Source organism: Bos indicus x Bos taurus, chromosome 7 (genome assembly GCF_003369695.1).
Source record: "Bos indicus x Bos taurus breed Angus x Brahman F1 hybrid chromosome 7, Bos_hybrid_MaternalHap_v2.0, whole genome shotgun sequence".
NCBI lineage: Eukaryota > Metazoa > Chordata > Mammalia > Artiodactyla > Bovidae > Bos > Bos indicus x Bos taurus.
Genome location: NC_040082.1, coordinates 26,615,666 through 26,636,022, shown reverse-complemented (window position 1 = coordinate 26,636,022; position 20,357 = coordinate 26,615,666). Strand labels below are relative to the sequence as shown.

The following is a 20,357-nucleotide window of genomic DNA, read 5'->3' as shown; positions in this document are numbered from 1 at the left end:
GTAAAAATTTTCGGCATAAGATCACCTAACACGTGTTATTTACTTAAAAAAGCTCCACACAGGATCAGAAAACCTGTCTATTGCTCACATGGTTTTCTGAAAATAGGAGTTGCTCAATAAATACTGATTCATTGACAGCAGATTCAAAAAAAAAAGGAAAGCATTCTAAAAAATTTGTAACAGTACTCTTCTTTCAACGTTTACATACATCTTTTCAAATCTGGGTTAATGCTCCTAAGAAAAGCACAGTTAAGACCCATCAGCAATATCACAATGTCTTACTTGTTTTGTTTTGCAAGATAATCACATTTCAGTTTAAGAGCTTCTTGAAAGCTACCCTTATGGAAAAATACTGGCTTAGGTTGGGCTCCTGCTAGGAAAACTAAGATAGAAAAATTTACATCTGCATTTGAAACTCAGCACTCTCTCTCTTAGCAGTGCTAATGATAGTAACTAAGGTGACTGAGCTTAACATTGCTTTTTTTTTTTAATCTGAAGAATGAAAACATAGCCTATTATTATGAACTGAGAGAAAAATACTTCAGATATATTGAAAAATTAAATATATAATATAAACAAGAAATCTGGGAGCCCATTTGCAGGGAACAAAAGGAAAACTGTTGTTGTTTTATTTTTTCCCAAGAGCCAAAATCATAGCAAAATAAAATAACCTATGGGAAATAGATGGGGAAACAGTGTCAGACTTTATTTTGGGGGGCTCCAAAATCACTGCAGATGGTGACTGCAGCCATGAAATTAAAAGATGCTTACTCCTTGGAAGGAAAGTTATGACCAACCTAGATAGCATATTCAAAAGCAGAGACATTACTTTGCCAACAAAGGTTCGTCTAGTCAAGGCTATGGTTTTTCCAGTGGTCATGTATGGGTGTGAGAGTTGGACTGTGAAGAAAGCTGAGTGCCGAAAAGTTGATGCTTTTGAACTGTGGTGTTGGAGAAGACTCTTGAGAATCCCTTGGACTGCAAGGAGGTCCAACCAGTCCATTCTAAAGGAGATCAGTCCTGGGTGTTCTTTGGAAGGAATGATGCTGAAGCTGAAACTCCAGGACTTTGGCCACCTCATGGGAAGAGTTGACTCATTGGAAAAGATCCTGATGCTGGGAGGGATTGGGGGCAGGAGGAGAAGGGGACAACAGAGGATGAGATGGCTGGATGGCATCACCGACTCAATGGACGTGAGTTTGAGTGAACTCCGGGAGTCGGTGATGGACAGGGAGGCCTGGTGTGCTGCAATTCACGGGGTTGCAAAGAATCAGACACGACTGATCGACTGAACTGATAAGTTTATGGTGTGGACTTCCCTGATGGTTTAGCGGGTTAAGAATCTGCCTGCAATGAAGGAGAGACAGGAGACTCAGGTTCGATTCCTGAGTCGGGAAGATCCCCTGGAGGAGGAAATAGCAACCCACTCCAGTATTCTTGCCTGGAGAATCCCATGGACAGAGGAGCCTGGCAGGCTTCAGCCCAAAGGGTTGCAAAGAGTCGGACACAACTTACTGAGCACACAGGCTTACTAAGTATATCAATGTTAGGTGGAAACAGCCACTATTTTAATTAAATATATCAATTTGGGGAAAACAGCAGCAGCCACAGCAATATTGAAAACAAATTCATGGATAAAATGTAACCAACATGTGCAGTACAAAAAATGAAATGTCCTGAAAAAGGTGTTAATGTAGAATGGATTACACTTATTTCCAAGCTCAAATTTCAGTTCTTTGCTTCCTCAGGGTGCAGTGGTGTTCCCAAGTAAGCTATGGGCTTATAAACTATTTTGATGGAAACGGAAATAGGAGAGCAAGGCACCTTTACCTCTGTTGGAGGACAGTCTCTTAGAGGTCTCCTCTGTTCCCTCAAATATCTATTGCAACTCCCCGTGGACACCACCTAACCTCCCATTCCAGCAGGCCCAGGCTTGCGACTCAAAGTAGTCAGTGGTAAAAAGGAAGACGGTCACACGGGGGTGGTGTCCCCTTGACCCACTTCTATTCTCTATACAGAACAAACACTTTTCCAACTTCATGCTGGACACTTACTTTCTCAAGGCAAATCACCCAGAATACATCCAGCATTTTCTATGCATAACTTCTATATTTCTGTTCATGGTACCAAAATCATGCTCAAGCTCAAAACCCTGGAATTTAATTTTTCTTACTTTTTTCCTTCCCCTCCTCCCATAACAGACAATCAATTGTCAATGATGCACTCTCAAACCCTCTTACAATCTGATTATTATTTTTATTTCAATAGCTGCTAGTCTCATTCAAGTTCTTCTCTGGGCAGTTAGCCATAAAAGCCTCTTAACTGGTGTGCCTGCTCTTAGATTTGCCTCTGCGTTAAATATAACATTTATTCCATAAAATTTTACTAAATACCTCATCAGCTCAGACTTTGTGTTGCATACTCATAATATACACCGCGGACATCCACCTTCCTGAACTAGTTCTGACAGTTTTTGTAACGTGCTGAAAACCCTTCAGTAACCATCTTAAATGTCTCCTTCATCTAACATTGATGTAGTTCACATTCTGGTATCTCTTTATCATTGCAGACTTTTATCCTTTCATTCCACACCTCCCTCCCTCCTTCTCCCCTGCCGCCAGCTCCGTCCCCAATATATACCTATCTTTTCAGTATAGTAAACCAGTCCCTATAGTACCCTGAGTTCCCTCCATCTCTCTTGTGACTATATTCATTCTATTTCATCCATCTGAAATAACCTCTTTAATGTTATCCTCAAAAATGGTGAGTATGGTAAATTCACCTTCAATAATTAAAATATAAATGGCTTTTTGATGTTTTTATTATACTCTGGTTGCATAGAAAATAAGTATTTCTTCCTTAAAGACTTCTAATACCCAGCTGAGGATTTAAAAATAAAACATTTAAAGCCTGGTCTTCCAGGGATGTGGATTTTTTATGATCCTTTTACTATTTAATTATGACTTAATTATTGAAGGTCTCCTGTCATGGGCAAAAATCCTTTGAAAACAATTAAGCATTACTATTTCCAGTTCATGGAAAAATGGGGATTCCACTTAAGGCAGACAACTGATACAGGCAGGTTAATAATAAAATATTACCAAAGCAGCTTAAGTAGTTAGGTCTTAGAATTGGGATGTGTTGACGCCATCCATTACTTTAAAATATCCCACACTATTGTCTCATTTGGAAGAGCAATATGCTGTTCTCCAACATCTTAATTTATTTAATTGATTTGCTTCTAATAGTGAAAGGGGCATATCCAAGGATAAGTGTGTTTCTCCTGCCAGATTGTGAGTTCCATCAGGGTAGCAATTATTACTTTTCCCCTAAGATCACCAATATCACAGTCCACCTGAAGTGTCTGCTCATTATGTAATCCCCTGGGTCTAACTCTGACCTATTAATTCAGAAACTCTAAGGATGGGGACCATATTAAAAAAAAAAAAAAAAAAAAAAAAAAACCTCTCCAGGTAATTTATAAGTAGTTGAAGTTTGAAAACCACTGCCCTAGGCTAGAGAACTTCTTGCTTACAGGAAGATTATAAATGTTATAAAATACAATAGCTACTTTATAAAGCCTTAAGAAAATCCAAGATTCTCCCATACCCACTACCAGTGCCCACTCTCCTCCTCCAAAAGAAAAAAAAAGGAAAAGAGCACTTTTAAGAGCTTTCAAAGTAAGAACAGTGCCGAGGTTAGGATAGTTTAGCTCTGGCTCACCCACAAGCTGCCTGCATTTAAATCCGAACTATGCAATTTACTAGATTAATCAATTTGGATAATGTACCTTTCTGTGCCTAGATTTCCCTATCTGACTAATGGGGATAATAACAATACGAACTGCATGGAATTATGGACTCAACGCATGCCAAGTAGTTGAAACAGCACATAGTGCTAGCTCTCAGATTAAAGTTAATACATAATGGTGTGGATAGTGAACTCAGCTGGACTAAGTAAAAGTGAACAGAGTAACTTTTTCTGCACTTAAATCTAACCACATTCAGTTAAACCACCACCAAATTCCGCAGGTTGAAATGGTTTCAAATTAATTACTGTCTCGAAAAATAAAAGCTTTCAGAATTAGGCCAGGTGGCTTGGTACTCTGTCACATTTTCAACACAAGGAGGTTTTCAGTGAGGCCTTGGGGCAGAACAAATTTGTTCAGTGTCTGCAGTGGAAATAAGGGATTCCTTCAGCTCAATCCAAATAGTAACCCCATGAGTTCCCAGACGATAAACATAATGAGACAATCACACCTTTAGCTCAGAATCTCACTTTTCCCCTTGCTTCTCTGCATTTCCCACCCCTGAGGACTCAGGACAGACTGCCAGCAGACCTTCAATGCCCTTGCAGGAGGAGCTGCTGCCATCCTTTCAGGATGAACTGCCTCGGAGGCAGTAGCTGACACTGATTCCTAAGCAAAATTTCCCATGGGCAGGTGTCATAAGCAGGTTTAACACCTCTGGTTGAAGTCAGATTCACATTCACATTCACAGCAGCCTCATGTTCATGAGTGCGCGTAGCAATATCTGAGAAAAGTTACAAGAAAATCTAAAAGACAATAGGAACTCAGAATGTTGTCTCCTTTAGTCCTAAATGTCAGAAGTTGAGATATAGTCCAGAGGCTGCCCAGATGGTCATGTGAAGAGATTTGAAGAAGCAACCAGAGTAAGTTTGCCATGAAGGTGATCAAGGAAGACTGGAAAACCAATTAAAGAGAGATTAAACTTTGAATGTTTTGTTTTTCCATGACAAGAGCAAGTTATTTTCAATCAGTTCAGATGATTTCCATTTTAATCTACCAGTATCATAAACTAAAAAATCACTCTGGTAACATTCATGAGACAATGGGAACTAAATGAACCATCTCAACCTTTGTAATAGGGAAGGTAAGTTGGAAATGTTCTCCTTGTACCAAAAATGTAGAGCAAGTACATATCATGAAAAAGTATTTTATACAAGAGTAGTTTACTGAATTATCTACTAAGATTTTATCAGATGCTAAAAATTGTGTTAAAACAACTCCCTATCACTCTTCATAATCTATATTTTATGAATAATAGTAATAGATTTAGTTGCTTTTTTCTAACATTCAGGTAAGGGTGAAAATGACATAGCGTAAGTTAGGGAAATACTAATATTTTAAATGTTTTTCCGTGGTCAATTAATCTTAGAGAGAGAGGATATGGCTATTTTAACAACGGTGATGTCTAAAGTTTCAAACTCTGATGGTGTAATTATAACAAGCATTTTGCAAGAAGCTAAACAAACCTTTAATTTGTAACATTTCAGGAACAAATCATAAACAGGATAGGAGAACATGAAAATTCTGGTGTTTGGTATTCAGAGTTTAATTAGCAGACTTCCTGGCAAACACCTTACAAATATTACCGCTGCCCACTTAAAGTTGCATATAAGAGGGGTTTGCTGTGATTACAGAAGAAAGAGTGGGCCACTGCGATTACAGGAAGCTTGATTCCTCTGCTGTCCAGATGGGTGAGGGATTTCTTAAACTGTAGAGAGATACAGTACACTCTGCACCAGCGGGATCATGTTCAGAAGACATAATTCACATTTAAGTACACACAGCTGAACACAATGAGCTAGGTCCTTTGGACATTCCCAGTACCACTCAGAGCAGTTTAATTACCATGTGAAAACAACCACTCTTTCTCTGCTGTCTATTCTGTTCAATAGTCTCTGTTCTTCTATAAATCAATTGTCTGTATCTATCCATCCAATATAGTTTTTATTTTTTTAATCAAGGTGCTATGAAATAAACTTAAATCAGGTATAATACTCTCAAGTGATACAAGAGAAAAGTAGACAAAAACCCTTTTATGTTAAATATGAGTCACTATGATTGTAATAAATCAATAACCTTAGATATGCAGATGACACCACCCTTATGGCAGAAAGTGAAGAGGAACTAAAAAGCCTCTTGATGAAAGTGAAAGTGGAGAGTGAAAAAGTTGGCTTAAAGCTCAACATTCTGAAAACGAAGTTCATGGCATCTGGTCCCATCACTTCATGGGAAATAGATGGCGAAACAGTGGAAACAGTGTCAGACTTTATTTTTCTGGGCTCCAAAATCACTGCAGATGGTGACTGCAGCCATGAAATTAAAAGACGCTTACTCCTTGGAAGGAAAGTTATGACCAACCTAGATAGCATATTCAAAAGCAGAGACATTACTTTGCCAACAAAGGTTCGTCTAGTCAAGGCTATGATTTTTTCTGTGGTCATGTATGGATGTGAGAGTTGGACTGTGAAGAAAGCTGAGCACTGAAGAATTAATGCTTTTTAACTGTGGTGTTGGAGAAGACTCTGGAGAGTCCCTTGGAATGCAAGGAGATCCAACCAGTCCATTCTGAAGCAGATCAGCCCTGGGATTTCTTTGGAAGGGATGATGCTAAAGCTGAAACTCCAGTACCTTGGCCACCTCATGCGAAGAGTTGACTCATTGGAAAAGACTCTGATGCTGGGAGGGATTGGGGGCAGGAGGAGAAAGGGACGGCAGAGGATGAGATGGCTGGATGGCATCACTTACTCGATGGACGTGAGTCTGGGTGAACTCCGGGAGTTGGTGATGGACAGGGAGGCCTGGCGTGCTGTGATTCATGGGGTCACAAAGAGTCGGACACGACAGAGCAACTGAACTGAACTGAACTGATGACTGTAATGCATACTTATCAGGGTGGGAGAAAAGGACAGTGAAGTCACTTCTGGCTTTAGAGATAAAAAACAGGAATTCTAGGAATCACTTTATAGACAAGGCAGTAAAGGAGTTGAATCTAAAGAAGACTGGTAGATGGTCAATAGAAGAACCAAGAAGTGTATGTGCCTAATCACAGAAGCAACAAACAGCCAGGTAAAGTTGAGCAACAGCAAGAAATCCAGGTCAATGAGTCTTGGGTGCTGAAAGAGAGGGAGTAGCTTAGAGGAAAGAGAATCTGATGCACCTTCTTTTATATTAGAGAACAATTTCTACCTGGTTAGTCATCTACTCCATACCTCAGAGAATCTGGAATTAAAATTCAGATTACATCCTTTAAAGCAAATAAGCAAGCAATATGCATTACTATTAGTATAAATGAGGTAAATGACCAAAAAATTACTGTATTATTTTTCAGTATAGATAAGTCATTTTTGCGTAATGCTAAGTGCCTTTTTGTTTTTAAAAATTAACATTAAAAAAAACCACATACAACTATGTGTGGAAGCTCACTTCTAATAAACAACTTAAAGGAAAGTAGTAATTTTCCATACAGGATTACTGTCTTTTTAAAGAAAGATGATTAGAAGCAATGTATGAATGTCTAGATGTAATTAACCTTATAGAGACATATAGTATGGATGGGAGTATATCTGAGGACATAGCTTTTTTTCCCAGGAAAAAACAGGATAAAGACATTTGACTTGAATGAAGAAGTAGTAAAGACATGTTAAATTCTGTGTAATTCAGGTTCTGTAACTAGAAAACATCCTGAAAATGAAAAAAAAATTTTTTTTACTTCTTAAATTCTGTGATTCTAAAAATGGTTTTTGTGTCTCAAGGAGCTCCAGGTGCCTATAAGTACCAAAAAAGTCTTTACACACATTATATATAGGCTTTGTAAAGGAAATAGATGATTACTCTATTTTTTGCAACATTTGTGAATCTGGTTCACAAAGTTTTAAAAAATCCCCACTGCGTATGCAATTCATATTCTAGAAATGTGAATTTGTAACATAACATGTGTTCACATAAGTCTGTTAGGCCCATGTATTCCACATTATTATTTTGTTTAAAATGTAAAAGGCAGATGGTCTTGCTTTCGGGTATTTAAAATTTTCTAACAGAGCAGAATCTCATAGTCATTTAGGGACATTAACTTTGGAAAATACTTAAAAACTTTATGACTAATGAATAATGACTACTGATGAATTGTTGCAAAGGTGGGATAAACTTCTGACTAGAATATGCAAGCTGGTTCTGCTTCCCTCTAGTTTAGAAACTTTTCATGGGTCACATAATTCCTACTACGTTTCCTCATGTTTATTCACTGTTCTTTCCTCTCCTCCACCTCTACACTTTAGCACTACTTGCAGTTTCAAAAACAAAGTGCCCAGATCATTAAGCAAAAGTGTCCTTTGCATTTTATTTATTTTTAATATCTTGGGCAGTACAAATCCGGGCTTTATAAACTGCTAAGACATTCTTTTACAGTGCAGTCTGAGGATGACCTGCAATAAATGGGACTGTGGGACAATTCAGAAGTTTCTGTGATTCCTGTGCCCACTAAAGTTTGAGAAATAACTACCCTCCACCAAGCTCTGTGGCATACAGAAAAGGAACATATTAAGATCACATTCACATTTTCTAAGGGGTAATGAATTACTTAAAATAGAAAGATCAAAATCTATTTTTCTCAGTGATTAAATAGTAGCACTGAAACAGTTACTGTTACATTAACTTTCAAAGAAAAATTATGGCCTTTCCTTGGTATGTCTGAACATGGTAAGTCACTTCAGCCATGTTTGATTCCTTGCAAGCCTATGAACTGTAGCCTACCAGGCTCCTCTGTGCATGGAATTTCCCAGGCTAGAATACTGGAGTGGGTTGCCATGCCCTCCTCCAGGGGATCATCCCAACCCAGGGACTAAAGCTGGGTCTCCTGCATTGGCAGGCAGGTTCATTACTGCCAGTGCCACCTGGGAAGCCCTTTCCTTGGTATAGCCATAAAATAGATCAGCATGTAATAATAGAGCCATGCAATATATATATAATGGGAATTTCCTTTTGTATTCTATAATTACACTAAGCTAGTTTTTAGCTTCACAAAAGTTCTATTAAAAATAGACTGTCTAGATAAAATAAAATATTATGGTTCAAATAAAATGGTTAGCAGATGATGTAACACCAGGCTACACATGTTACATTATTATGTTTACTCTATTTACTTTCCTATATCTTAGATACAGAGCATTGTGAAGGCAAGTAGTATTGTTTTTCTAGTGCCCAGTGAAAAATAGACCACAGAGCAGACATTCATTTAGTAAATGTCTGGTGAATGGATGAATAAACAAATGACTGAAAATCCAATATGCATGCATCCCAGAAAGAACATGTGCAAACAAAAATCACTTTAGAAATTAAAAGAAGAAAACAATAAAACATATTTTACTACATGTATCTGTAAAAAAGAAAAGGAAAATAATAGGAATGGAAAATATTTATCTTTTAAAATAATAATCATCCTGACTAATCTGATTCAATAAGCAAAGTTCCCAGAGGTTTAGATAAGCTTTTAATTTTTACATAATAATACAAGGCATATTTCTATAATTGTTTAGAGTTATTATTTCTAACATATCAGTCAAAAGGGAAATTGATATTCCAGGATGCTAATGAATGAGTTAATGATTAAGATGGTGGTTATTTATTACTTGGGGAAAAAAATCTAGGTGAGGAAATAAAGGTCAGAAAAACTTGAAAAGAAAAACAAGATTTTTCTTTAACTGTATTTACTGGACTTACTCCTACAATTCAGAACCAATTATGAACACTGTGGTACTATTCATAATTGCATACTGAGTGTGTAAATTTAAAAATGGCAACTTTAATTTTCATTTCATCAGTATAAGGGAGAAAATGAAATTGAATACTAATTAGTATATGTGTCTTATACACCTAAAAGATTAGGGGACTACTGTGCTCATTATAAGTTTAAGAAAGTACTCAAATGCTTCATTTGAATGACTGAATATAAATAAAAGAATAAAGTGACAAGGGAAATTAATAATGCTCAAACAAAGAAAATCTGTGATATGATTACACTTCCTAGAGCCTCTTAGATACGGTTGTTCTTTAAGAAAAGAGACATATTTTTCTTTGGAAAAATAACTTAGAAAATGAGGTGTTATTAAAGACTATAATAATTCTCTGAACACAATAATGAAATATGTATTGAAAAGCAATAGTGAGTTTTCAGTTTTCCTCCCGTTATATGCAAGATTTCCTTATCTAATATAAACCCTTTTAATTAACTTTTACTGTTTTTATATAAGAGTTCATTATCATCTTCACAGAAAAAGCAGGAGAACTCCAGAAAAATACCCATTTCTGCTTTAATGACTATGACAAAGCCTTTGACTGTGTGGATCACAACAAACGGTGGAATATTCTTCAAGAGATAGAAATACCAGATGTCCTTACCTGCCTCCTGAGAAATCTGTATGCAGACCAAAAAGCAACAGTTAGAACTGGATATGAAACAACAGACTGGTTCCAAATTGGGAAAGGAGTATGTCAAAGCTGTATTTTGTTACCCTGCTTATTTAACTTATATGCAGAGTACATCATAAGAAATGCTGGGCTGGATGAAGCACAAGCCAGAATCAAGACTGCCAGGAGAAATATCAATAACCTCAGATATGGAGATGACACCACCCTTATGGCAGAAAACGAAGAGGAACTAAAGAGCCTCTTGATGAAAGTGAAAGAGGAGAGTGAAAAAACTGGCTTACAACTCAACAGTTAAAAAACTAAGATCATGGCATCCGGTCACATCACTACATGGCAAATAGATGGGGAAACAATAGTAACGGTGACAGACTATTTTCTTGGCTCCAAAATCACTGCAGGTGGTAACTGCAGCCATGAAATTAAAAGACACTTGCTCCTTGGAATGGAGAAGGCAATGGCACCCCACTCCAGTACTCTTGCCTGGAAAACCCCATGGATGAAGGAGCCTGGTAGGCTGCAGTCCATGGGGTCGCGAAGAGTCGGACACGACTGAGTGACTTCACTTTCACGTTTCACTTTCATGCATTAGAGAAGGAAATGGCAACCCACTCCAGTGTTCTTGCCTGGAGAATCCCAGGGACGGGGGAGCCTGGTGGGCTGCCGTCTATGGGGTCGCACAGAGTTGGACACGACTGAAGCGACTTAGCAGCAGCAGCAGCAGCTCCTTGGAAGAAAAACTGTGACCAACCTAGACAGCATATTCAAAAGCAGAAACATTACTTTGCAGACAAAGGTCCGTGTAGTCAAAGCTATGGTTTTTCCAGTAGTCACGTGTAGATGTGAGAGTTGGACCATAAAGAAAGCTGAGCGCCAAAGAATTGATGCTTTTGAACTGTGGTGTTGGAGAAGACTCTTGAGAGTCCCTTGGACAGCAAAGAGATCCAACCAGTCCATCCTAAAGGAAATTAGTCCTGAATATTCCTTGGAAGGACTGATGCTGAAGCTGAAGCTCTAATACTTTGGCTATGTGATGTGAAGAACTGACTCATTGGAAAATACCCTGATGCTGGGAAAGATTGAGGGCAGGAGGAGAAGGGGACAACAGAGGATGAGATGGTTGGATGGCATCACCAACTTGAATGACAAGAGTTTGAGCAAGTTCCAGGCTTGGTGAAGGACAGGGAAGCCTGGCGTCCTGCAGTCCATGGGGTCACAAAGAGTTGGACACAACTGAGTACTGAACTAAACTGAACTGATCATCTTCACAACAAAAGCAAAATAATAATAATAACCATAGTTAAAATAGCAATAGACTGCCTTTATATGTAAAAAGAAGTATTTAATTATTCTACTTAAATTGATGAAGTTATGTTTAATCTAAGATTCAACTCTTTGCTCTCTTTCACTGAGGTTATTTCTACCTATAATCTGTGGGAGAAAGAAAGTTTAAAATTCATATTCTGAAAGACAGAATAATGAGTAGTGTTAAGTAGGCAACAAACTGTGACAAAGTGAAGTGAAAAATCAGGACCTACAACAATCCTAAAGTATTTCTCAGAGAAAAAGAAACTGCAAAAGTATGTTATTTATGGTTTATTGAAACAATCACTGATGCGCAGGAACATAACCTGCCCAAGAGAAACTCTGATGCAAACTTGTGACATCATCTCTCAATTGCTCTGCAATTTCTGCTATGAATCTTAATTTCTAAGGTTTTATAACGACCTCAATTCTGTAAATGCATTTCATAAGGTCAACTTAAAAAACGGTCTCTGGGATGATTTTTAGCAAATAGAATATAGGCATTTTTGTTGTTATGTGTTTATTTGAAACTTAATTGGAACTTCATTAGTCTACGATCAAAATTGTACAGAGGTGCCATTTCTACTATTTGGAATTTTCTCCTCCCATGTGGCAATAGATTAGAAAAATCATGTGTAACTAAAGAAGCAATTTCTGCAAATGTATGCAAATTAAATTCATAAAACCAAACAAGAATATCAGATAATCACATGGAGCCATATAGATAAAAGAAATGTATATAGAATGAGTAAAATTCATAAGAAATCTGAAGAAAGATATATCTAAAGGAGACTTTGGCCCTGTTTGAAAGTATAGAAATCATATTACTTGGCTGTAAATTAATCTCTGTTTCTATTAACTCCCTGTAAAGCAACCTCTATCTTTTGTCTCCTAATAATGTTACATCATACATCCCCATCTTAAAAATTACCTCTGACTCAAAATATGCAGTCAAAACGTAGAAGAGATCAGCTGTCTAAACAAACCCTATTCCAATACTGTGGTGCACTGAACCCACACGTGCAGTTCCCCCAGCAACCTAAACACAGGTCATGATTTGCTATATGGCACTGCCCAGATTCTCATGTGGCATCTTGGATCATCCTGTTTCCTTGGTGTCTAGTCTTTACTGAAAAGCATCTTCCAAGGTTTGTCTCAGAAGCCATCTTCCCATGAGCCTTTCTCATGATAATTAATACCTTCTTCCTTTGTCTGACCTCAGTGTGCACTGGATTTCCCGTCTTTTTAGCACACCTCAATGAATTGTTAAAGGTTATTAACATGTGCCACACCAACAGAGGTATAAGCTTTCACAGAAATCATGGCTTGAGCACCTTTTCTGTCTCCGAATATGCAGTTTTCCTGTCTCACTTCAGTTAAGGGCTCAAAAGCTATTAAGCAGATAATATATAAGACGCAGGCATTACTCCCATCCATCACACTTTTTGGAAATCATTTAATTTCCATTAAATTTTCTCACATTTAAAAACATAGCTGATGATAATTAATGATAGAGTATGAATTGAAACACACCCAGTTATTGAAAGAGGGTGCTGAAGACATTTGAGATATTATATTCCATTGTATAATTTATATATACACATATGGAACCACTAATAAGACAGAGAAGGAAAAGACACCATTTTTATACTCCTGAAGTACCAAAAATTGCTACTAAGCGTTAACACAGTACTGATGGACACATGGCATATGTAAAATCCTCTCTTTGACATGTACCTTCAGAGAGTGATATTTGCAACTCAAGGTCATTTTAACATTTTTAACTCTCTTCATTCACTTTCCAAAGGAATATTCACATTTCCCACAGTTTCAGGATTTATAGTCAGTTTGGACTCTAGCTAAATCATCCTTTCTTCTGTGACCATGAAGAAAAGTCACATGTTAGACACTATCTTCTTTCTGAAATGACTCTAGCCATTCCTTGGCAGAAACCCTGTCCCATCCCATCTGTTACCTGAATCCATGGCCATCTGTCATTTTCTGCAGCTGTCCAGGCATTTATAAGTCCCTTCTTATTCAGACGTGCATAGTAGGGATACCACTTCTGGAGTCCAAAAAGAGCTCGGTGGGTAGATGAAGCTGTGATTTGCTGATTTGAAATGATTCCCCCTTCAATTCCCAATGGGCCAGAGCATTCTAGGAACAAATTAGAGGAAAAATGTGAAGGTATCAGAAATAACATATCCAAATGTGGCTGTTAGATTTGATAGAAGATTTTTAAAAGTGATTTCAACTTGGACCGTCATGTGATTCAAGCCCCTCACATTTAACAGGTTTGTTACAGATCACAACATGAAGTGATTCTTGCTCCTCCCGCCACGCTCTTCTTACTTTGCTGTGAATGTGGCATCTGAACAGACATGTCCCTTCTGCACTGCTATTCTGTGTTATACACTGCCATCCTTTGTTGATCACATCAACAAAAAGTGCAATGTCCTTAGAAGGTCTATCTCGTATTTTGTATTTCCATTAGCACACCTCACAAATCATAATTTATCAAAAAATATCCATTGGTCCATTATTTCTTGACTAGGCTACATCTGAGTTTGGTATTAAAATAATTTTCATACTGACTTAGCATTTTTCACACTATAACTTTTTCAGTTATATTTTTATAATGGCTGGCAGTTATGCTTTCAAAAAAAGGGTGATGTGTAAACCTTTTAAAACATTTTCAACTATTATAATAATAACTTGTGATATGCTATAAATAACAGGAAATACATAGACAAATTATTTTTATAGAGTAAGCAGGTAAGCACTCAGACATTAATATAGAGTAGTATAAATACCACTCAGTAAATCAATATATTAAAATATTTACATTTCTAATTTTAATTCAAAATACACAACTCTATCAATAGGGATTCTGCACATATATTTTAGCATTTTTCTTTATTTTTGTTAAATTCGTAAATTGGAATTCAAGATACATTTACTAATAAATACTTAAAATACTAAGATTAAAGCATAATATACTCAAAATAATAGGTCCTCAGATACTTAAGGTATTTAGATTTTAAAATCAGAAACAAAAGTAAATTGATGTAAAAATAATATATGTACTCAAAAATTTTTTAATTAAAAAATAAAAATAATATATGTACTATATATATAATATACATTTGAATTTAATTATTTACTAAAAATTCACCAGACAGTACACTTATTTCTTATTCAGTTTTTAAAATTAAGAATAAGTAATATTATAATGAAAAGCAATACCTAGTTTTCTTAATTTCAATAACATATACTATACTCAACTTATTGAAAAATTAGGTTTGTATAATAAAATGATAGTTCTATTATAAAATATACTATAATGATATACTAGAATTCTTGAAAATATGAAAGGAGTACACTTCTATTATTAAACTTTAGTGCATATAAGTCAACTTAGTCATTGCTACCAAGGATATTTTAGATTTTAATTACTACTGAAGTCTAACAATTGTTAGTAATTATATATTTACATTCAGATTGAGGATGCAAATATGAAAGGAAGAATTCTGCCACCAGACTAAATATTTTAAAAAGTTACACGGAAAAAAATTAAAAAAAAAAAATAAAAAGTTACAAGGATGATTCTCACTGGTATCCATTTTTTTTCACTAAGCATAAATGTTTCTTTTTTCTATTCCAAGCTCAGATAATATGTAGTTCAAAGGACATTACTTAGAAACATTTTCCCAATGAATTTAAAACCTTTAAACACTTTTATAAAAACAAAACTTGTGGATAAGTAATCATCTTAATCAATTGTTATTAGTATATATGACATTAATATAGCAAAAATTGCATCTTTGTGATTGATAGCTGACAAATTATTCGCTTGCTGAGTTAGACAGTTTAGATATTTTCTAAAGCATTGTATTTAGAACTCTAGCACTTTATAAAGGTGCACTATATCACTTTGAAGTCATTTAATTAAGAAGCCATTCATTTTTAGAATCACACCATTAGGAATCACAGATAATAATCTGATTTTCACATTCCTAAAAAAATTAACATTGAAAACTCAAATATTGAATCTTTGGATTCTTGCTCTGCTTTGCATTTCAAACTTAAAGATCTTTACAGATTTCATAAAAGCACTAAGTAACTTTCATGATGACACTTTGATTTTAAGCAACTGCAGGAGGCTGGGTTTTTAAGAATGTTGCCATTAAAAAGAGTCTCAAGGATGCTTGTCCTTGATTTGCACAATGTTTGGATGGAAAAGTACAGCAGGCAGGGAGGCCATTTATTGTAGCCAGTCAGTGGAATGGCAGAGCCAGAGAGTCAGCTTTGATTAATTAAACTGCAAGATAGCCTTAGAAACAACTCTGTACCATTTAGTTGTTTACTTCTAAAGACCTTATGCAGAATTGGATGTCCTCACCGAATTTGTAACCATTAAAAAAAACATTAGACCTCAAACCACACTATTCAGCCTGTCCACTTTGTCAGTCCTCTTAACCTCCCCTTACTAGCAACCATATCAGCAAACAATGGCTATGAACTGCTACCTTATCATATAGGCCAAACACCAATGAGCAATTTAAAAAGATATTTGCATTTATTTACGGTGCCATAGGCTCCCAATTTTGTCATGTCCTCTACAGTCATACATTCAAATAAAATAGAATTAAAAAATATATAGACATGCTGTATATATATATAGTATTTCACAGCTTACAAAATACTTTCTCCTGAGCTGTATCAGTGCTGTGAGGTCAAAACCGATGAATTTTTCTTTTCTCAGCCCTCAAGTCCACAAGTTCTTTTAGAATGAACTTTTGTAACATTTACTTACATACTATACTTTATGTGGCCCTTGACTCTGGTGGGGTAGTGCAGTTCTTGAGCAAAACATGAGTGTGTGAAGTATCAGCTTAATTCCTTAAAAATGGAATGATCTTCAGTTTTTCTCATTTCAAACATTGTGGTTATGGTGACATTGAGTCTACCAGCTGTGAGGTAATGAAAGATAAATGGTGTGTTCCCTTTGTAACCGTAAATTGTTAATAATGAGCTTGGTTCTACAAGGTCACTTGCACGTCTCTCCTTAGAGACGAGTCCATTGCAGCCTTTTAGCTCCTGTGGAGCTGACACCGATTCTTATACTGCTGCACTCTTAGATGCTCACAGTAGCTTGGCTTGTACACAAGAAGAGCTCAGGAAATATTGCTGAATACTGGTATTTGGTGCTTTTATTCCTAGACAGTAACCTAATAAGCAAATCTCAGTTTTATGCTTTATTTCACACGGGGAAGTTGTCACAACAGCAGCTTTTTCTTCACTAATCATTTGGACCACAATCAAATGGATGTCATCATAATAAAAGGTTCAAAATCCAATTTCCTTTTGCCTGTGCCATCCACTTCCCCGATGTCCTATTAAATACAACAGTTATAAAAACTAATGAAGGAGTTGCAATTCAGAATGCAAATGATTACACACCTAAGATGAAGTGACCTTAAGCTGTGAACAATAAGATGATTAAAAGAAAGATAACGTGGAGATATATGCTATCACCATCCATACATGAGGGAAGGACATGAAATCATTCTTGATGAAAAACTATACTAGACGAGCATTTTGAAGTTTGAAAAGTGCATCCACATGTGTTTCCTCACACAATCAACATAACAGTTCAAGGAAAAAAGGTTATCACACACATTTCATAAATGAGGAAACCAGTGAGGAGGGAAGGTAAACTCATAAAAGATAAGTCTGGAATTTAAGCCAAATGTTCCTGCAGAAACAGAAAATAATATCAATTGATAAAGTGAAGAGTTCAGTAATTCTTTAAAAGCTGATACTGAATTGTTTTTCTTCTGTTGTTATTTTACATGGGGATGTGTGTACATGTACTAGGAATAGAGGATAGGAGAATTAGCATGAAGGAATCATGTAGAGTATTACTAGTGGGACTCAGGATATGACAGGGCTTTCACAAACTGGGGAGCATTAAAAGAGTAGGCAACAGTCTGTGACAGTGAGTCACAGAAGTAAATATTGAGGCATCATGGTGGTCTGTGTCCCTTTACAAGTGCTAAAAAAAAATTGACCCGCTACCATTATTGATCTATAGATTGCCTACCTAATTTGGATAGGTTTACTCAGTCCTGACTAATTCATTGACCTCTTATTATGTGCCCATCTACCCAGCAATATATCTATCTATTCATCCATCCATCCATTCTCCATTCATTAAATTCAATTTTGAAAACTGCATATTAATTAAAGGCCTTCTATATCCAGGCACTTTTCCAGGCAGTGGAGATACAAGGATGAATAAGGCAGAAAAAGCCTCAGCTCTTGAGGCCCATATTCTTGTGGAGAGACCAATTCTAAATAAACACTTAAATAAACAAGGAAATACCTAAAAAAGTGGTAAGTGAAGAAAAAAGAGGGTGAACCAGGTGGAGGTGTGAGATGATCAAAGACAGGCTTCCTGAGAGATGACATACATCTGATCTCTTAAGTGAGAAGCAGGAATTGGCTACTGCACTAGATTTACGGTACTGGTTTTCTGAAGGAGCTTTCAGTCCAATGGGAGAGACACATATAGAAACAAACAAACAAAAAATAAAATCAATATAACATGGCAGATGCTGTGATGTTGGATGTACAGGATTCCCTGGGAGAATGGGAGAGGGAATTATAATCCAGCCTGGGCTTCATGGAATAGCGTAGGGATTAACATAGTGTAGAAGAAAGGGAGGGCAGACAGAGAAATAGGAAAAAACCTGGTGTGACTAGGGACGTGAAGGCAGATCAGTGTTATTAGAGCAAGATGGGTTGGTGAGAGGTTAAAGGATGGGGTAAAGAAGCAGAGACAGATTATTTTTCTGGAAATCTTGCTGGAAAAAAAAAAAAACTGATTCTATTAGTGATGGGGAATTTTTGAAGGATTTTAACTATGGTGATATTGTCACTTAGCATAAATGATTTAAGAGGTGCCAAAACTAGGGCCAAGTAGCAAACTACTACTACGGTCCAGGTGAAAATGATGCAGGTCTGAAAGAACAATGGAAAAGAAGAAGAGTTCAAAGCGTATTCAGAAATCCAAATCGAGAAACAGTGTTACAGTGTTAGTCATTCAGTCATGTCCGAATCTTTGCAACCCCATGGACTATAGCCTGCCAAGATCCTCTGTCCATGGGATTTCCCAGGAAGAATATGGAGTGAGTATCCATTCCCTTTTCCAGGGGATCTTCCTGACCCAGGCATCAAACCTGGGTCTCCTGCACTGCAGGCAGATTCTTGACTGTCTAATTAGATGTAGAATGGAGGAGAAAAATGGAGTTATCTTTGAGGGTGACAGACAGTAAGTAGCAGATAGCAGTTCCCAGTTGAGGGATTGGTGATGTCGCACAAATAACACCTTTAAATCTAATTCCTTCCTTAAAATGTTATCAAAAATTATTCTTGCTGCTGGACTGCATTTGAGAGGATCTGACTTAATCCCACTTGCTATTACTCTGCAGAACACCACAGGCTACATTCACATCAACCAGGCTCCAGGGACAGTTTTGAAAATTGAAAACCTGTTTCTATGCTGAGGCCACACCCAAACTTCCCTGCCTCACAGCTCATCCATGCGTGTATATCTGCTGTCCCACAAAATGCGGAGCCCCTCATAGACCAGGGTTATATCTCACATGGTATCCAGCAGCAAGCCTCATTCTCAGCAGAAAACTGATCTCAAATAAATACATTAGGCAAATAAACAGTAATAATTACAGCCAATATTATAACATTTTAGTTGTATAATTTACTTTTAAATTAAGAACAATTATTTCACCTAGTCTCTCAAGAGTACACCGATATTGAGGCCTTTATCTGTTTAAACATTGAGCAAAGAGGAAGAGCATCTTTTCCATTAAAAAAAAAAAGGACTGATAATCAAGTAGGTTACTTCTGTTTCTCAACTTGTTGCCTCCCAACAACTAGGTATCTCTGAAACTGTCTACTGTTATGCCTTGAGTAGGGTTTTCCCAGGTGGCTCAGTGGTAAAGATCCAGGACATGCAGGTTCGATCCCTGGGTCAGAAAGATCCCCGCGAGTAGGAAATACCAACCCACTTCAGTATTCTTGCCTAAAATTCCATAGAGGGAGCAGCCTGGTGGGCTGCGGTCCATAGCGTCACACAGAGTCAGACACGACTGAGCACACACGCACACACACCTACAGTGTGCCAAGTGGCAATTTGATCACTGCCGAATATGGCGGTAGAACATGGTGGTCTATTGTTTGTGACCATTAGACCTTGTTTATGTATCTTTGGTCCCGTGTTTGCTTTCGTCAGATTCAACAGTAATCCTAAACTAATGAGTCCGATCAACATCAATGACCAGGGGCTTTTAGGTGGCGTTTACATAATCAGTTAAATAATCAGTTTGCTGGAATGGTCTGAGTGGCCTAGAAATGCCTCCTGCCCCGAGGTCCTGCCATTCAGATGGACAGGGTAAGTGAGTGATGTCGCCTGGCAGGGGGTGCTCAGGCAGCTGGGCCAGCCGGGCCAAGCCTCACACGTTCTCCCCAGAGCCACTTTTCCGCCTTTGCCAAGTCCAGGTGCAAATAAAACCGCTTCAACGTGAAGCCTTTCTCACTCTGCAAACTCATTCTCTGGAGTGCGGTATAGGATGGCATCTGCATTTTATTGATCTTGCAGCTGACAGGGAAGCCGTACTTCAAGATGCCTCACATCTTGTTCCTGAGTGTGCTGGTTAAGCCTTTCAAATAAGGGGGATGCTTGGCTGCATCCATAACACAAACGCACTGCTTTCATTTGCTCTATCTCAACATCCAGACA

At 37.2% G+C, this 20,357-nt stretch overlaps 1 protein-coding gene across 2 annotated transcripts in view; it reads right to left on the bottom strand.

The window, feature by feature from the left end:
• Positions 1-20,357, bottom strand: part of EDIL3 (EGF like repeats and discoidin domains 3) — a 482,936-nt gene that overhangs the window by 175,515 nt on the left and 287,064 nt on the right. For both annotated transcript variants that reach the window (XM_027545670.1, XM_027545671.1), the window contains one exon: positions 13,509-13,690. In XM_027545670.1, the coding sequence (XP_027401471.1) occupies positions 13,509-13,690 (182 nt within the window). The remainder of the gene's footprint in view (positions 1-13,508; positions 13,691-20,357) is intronic.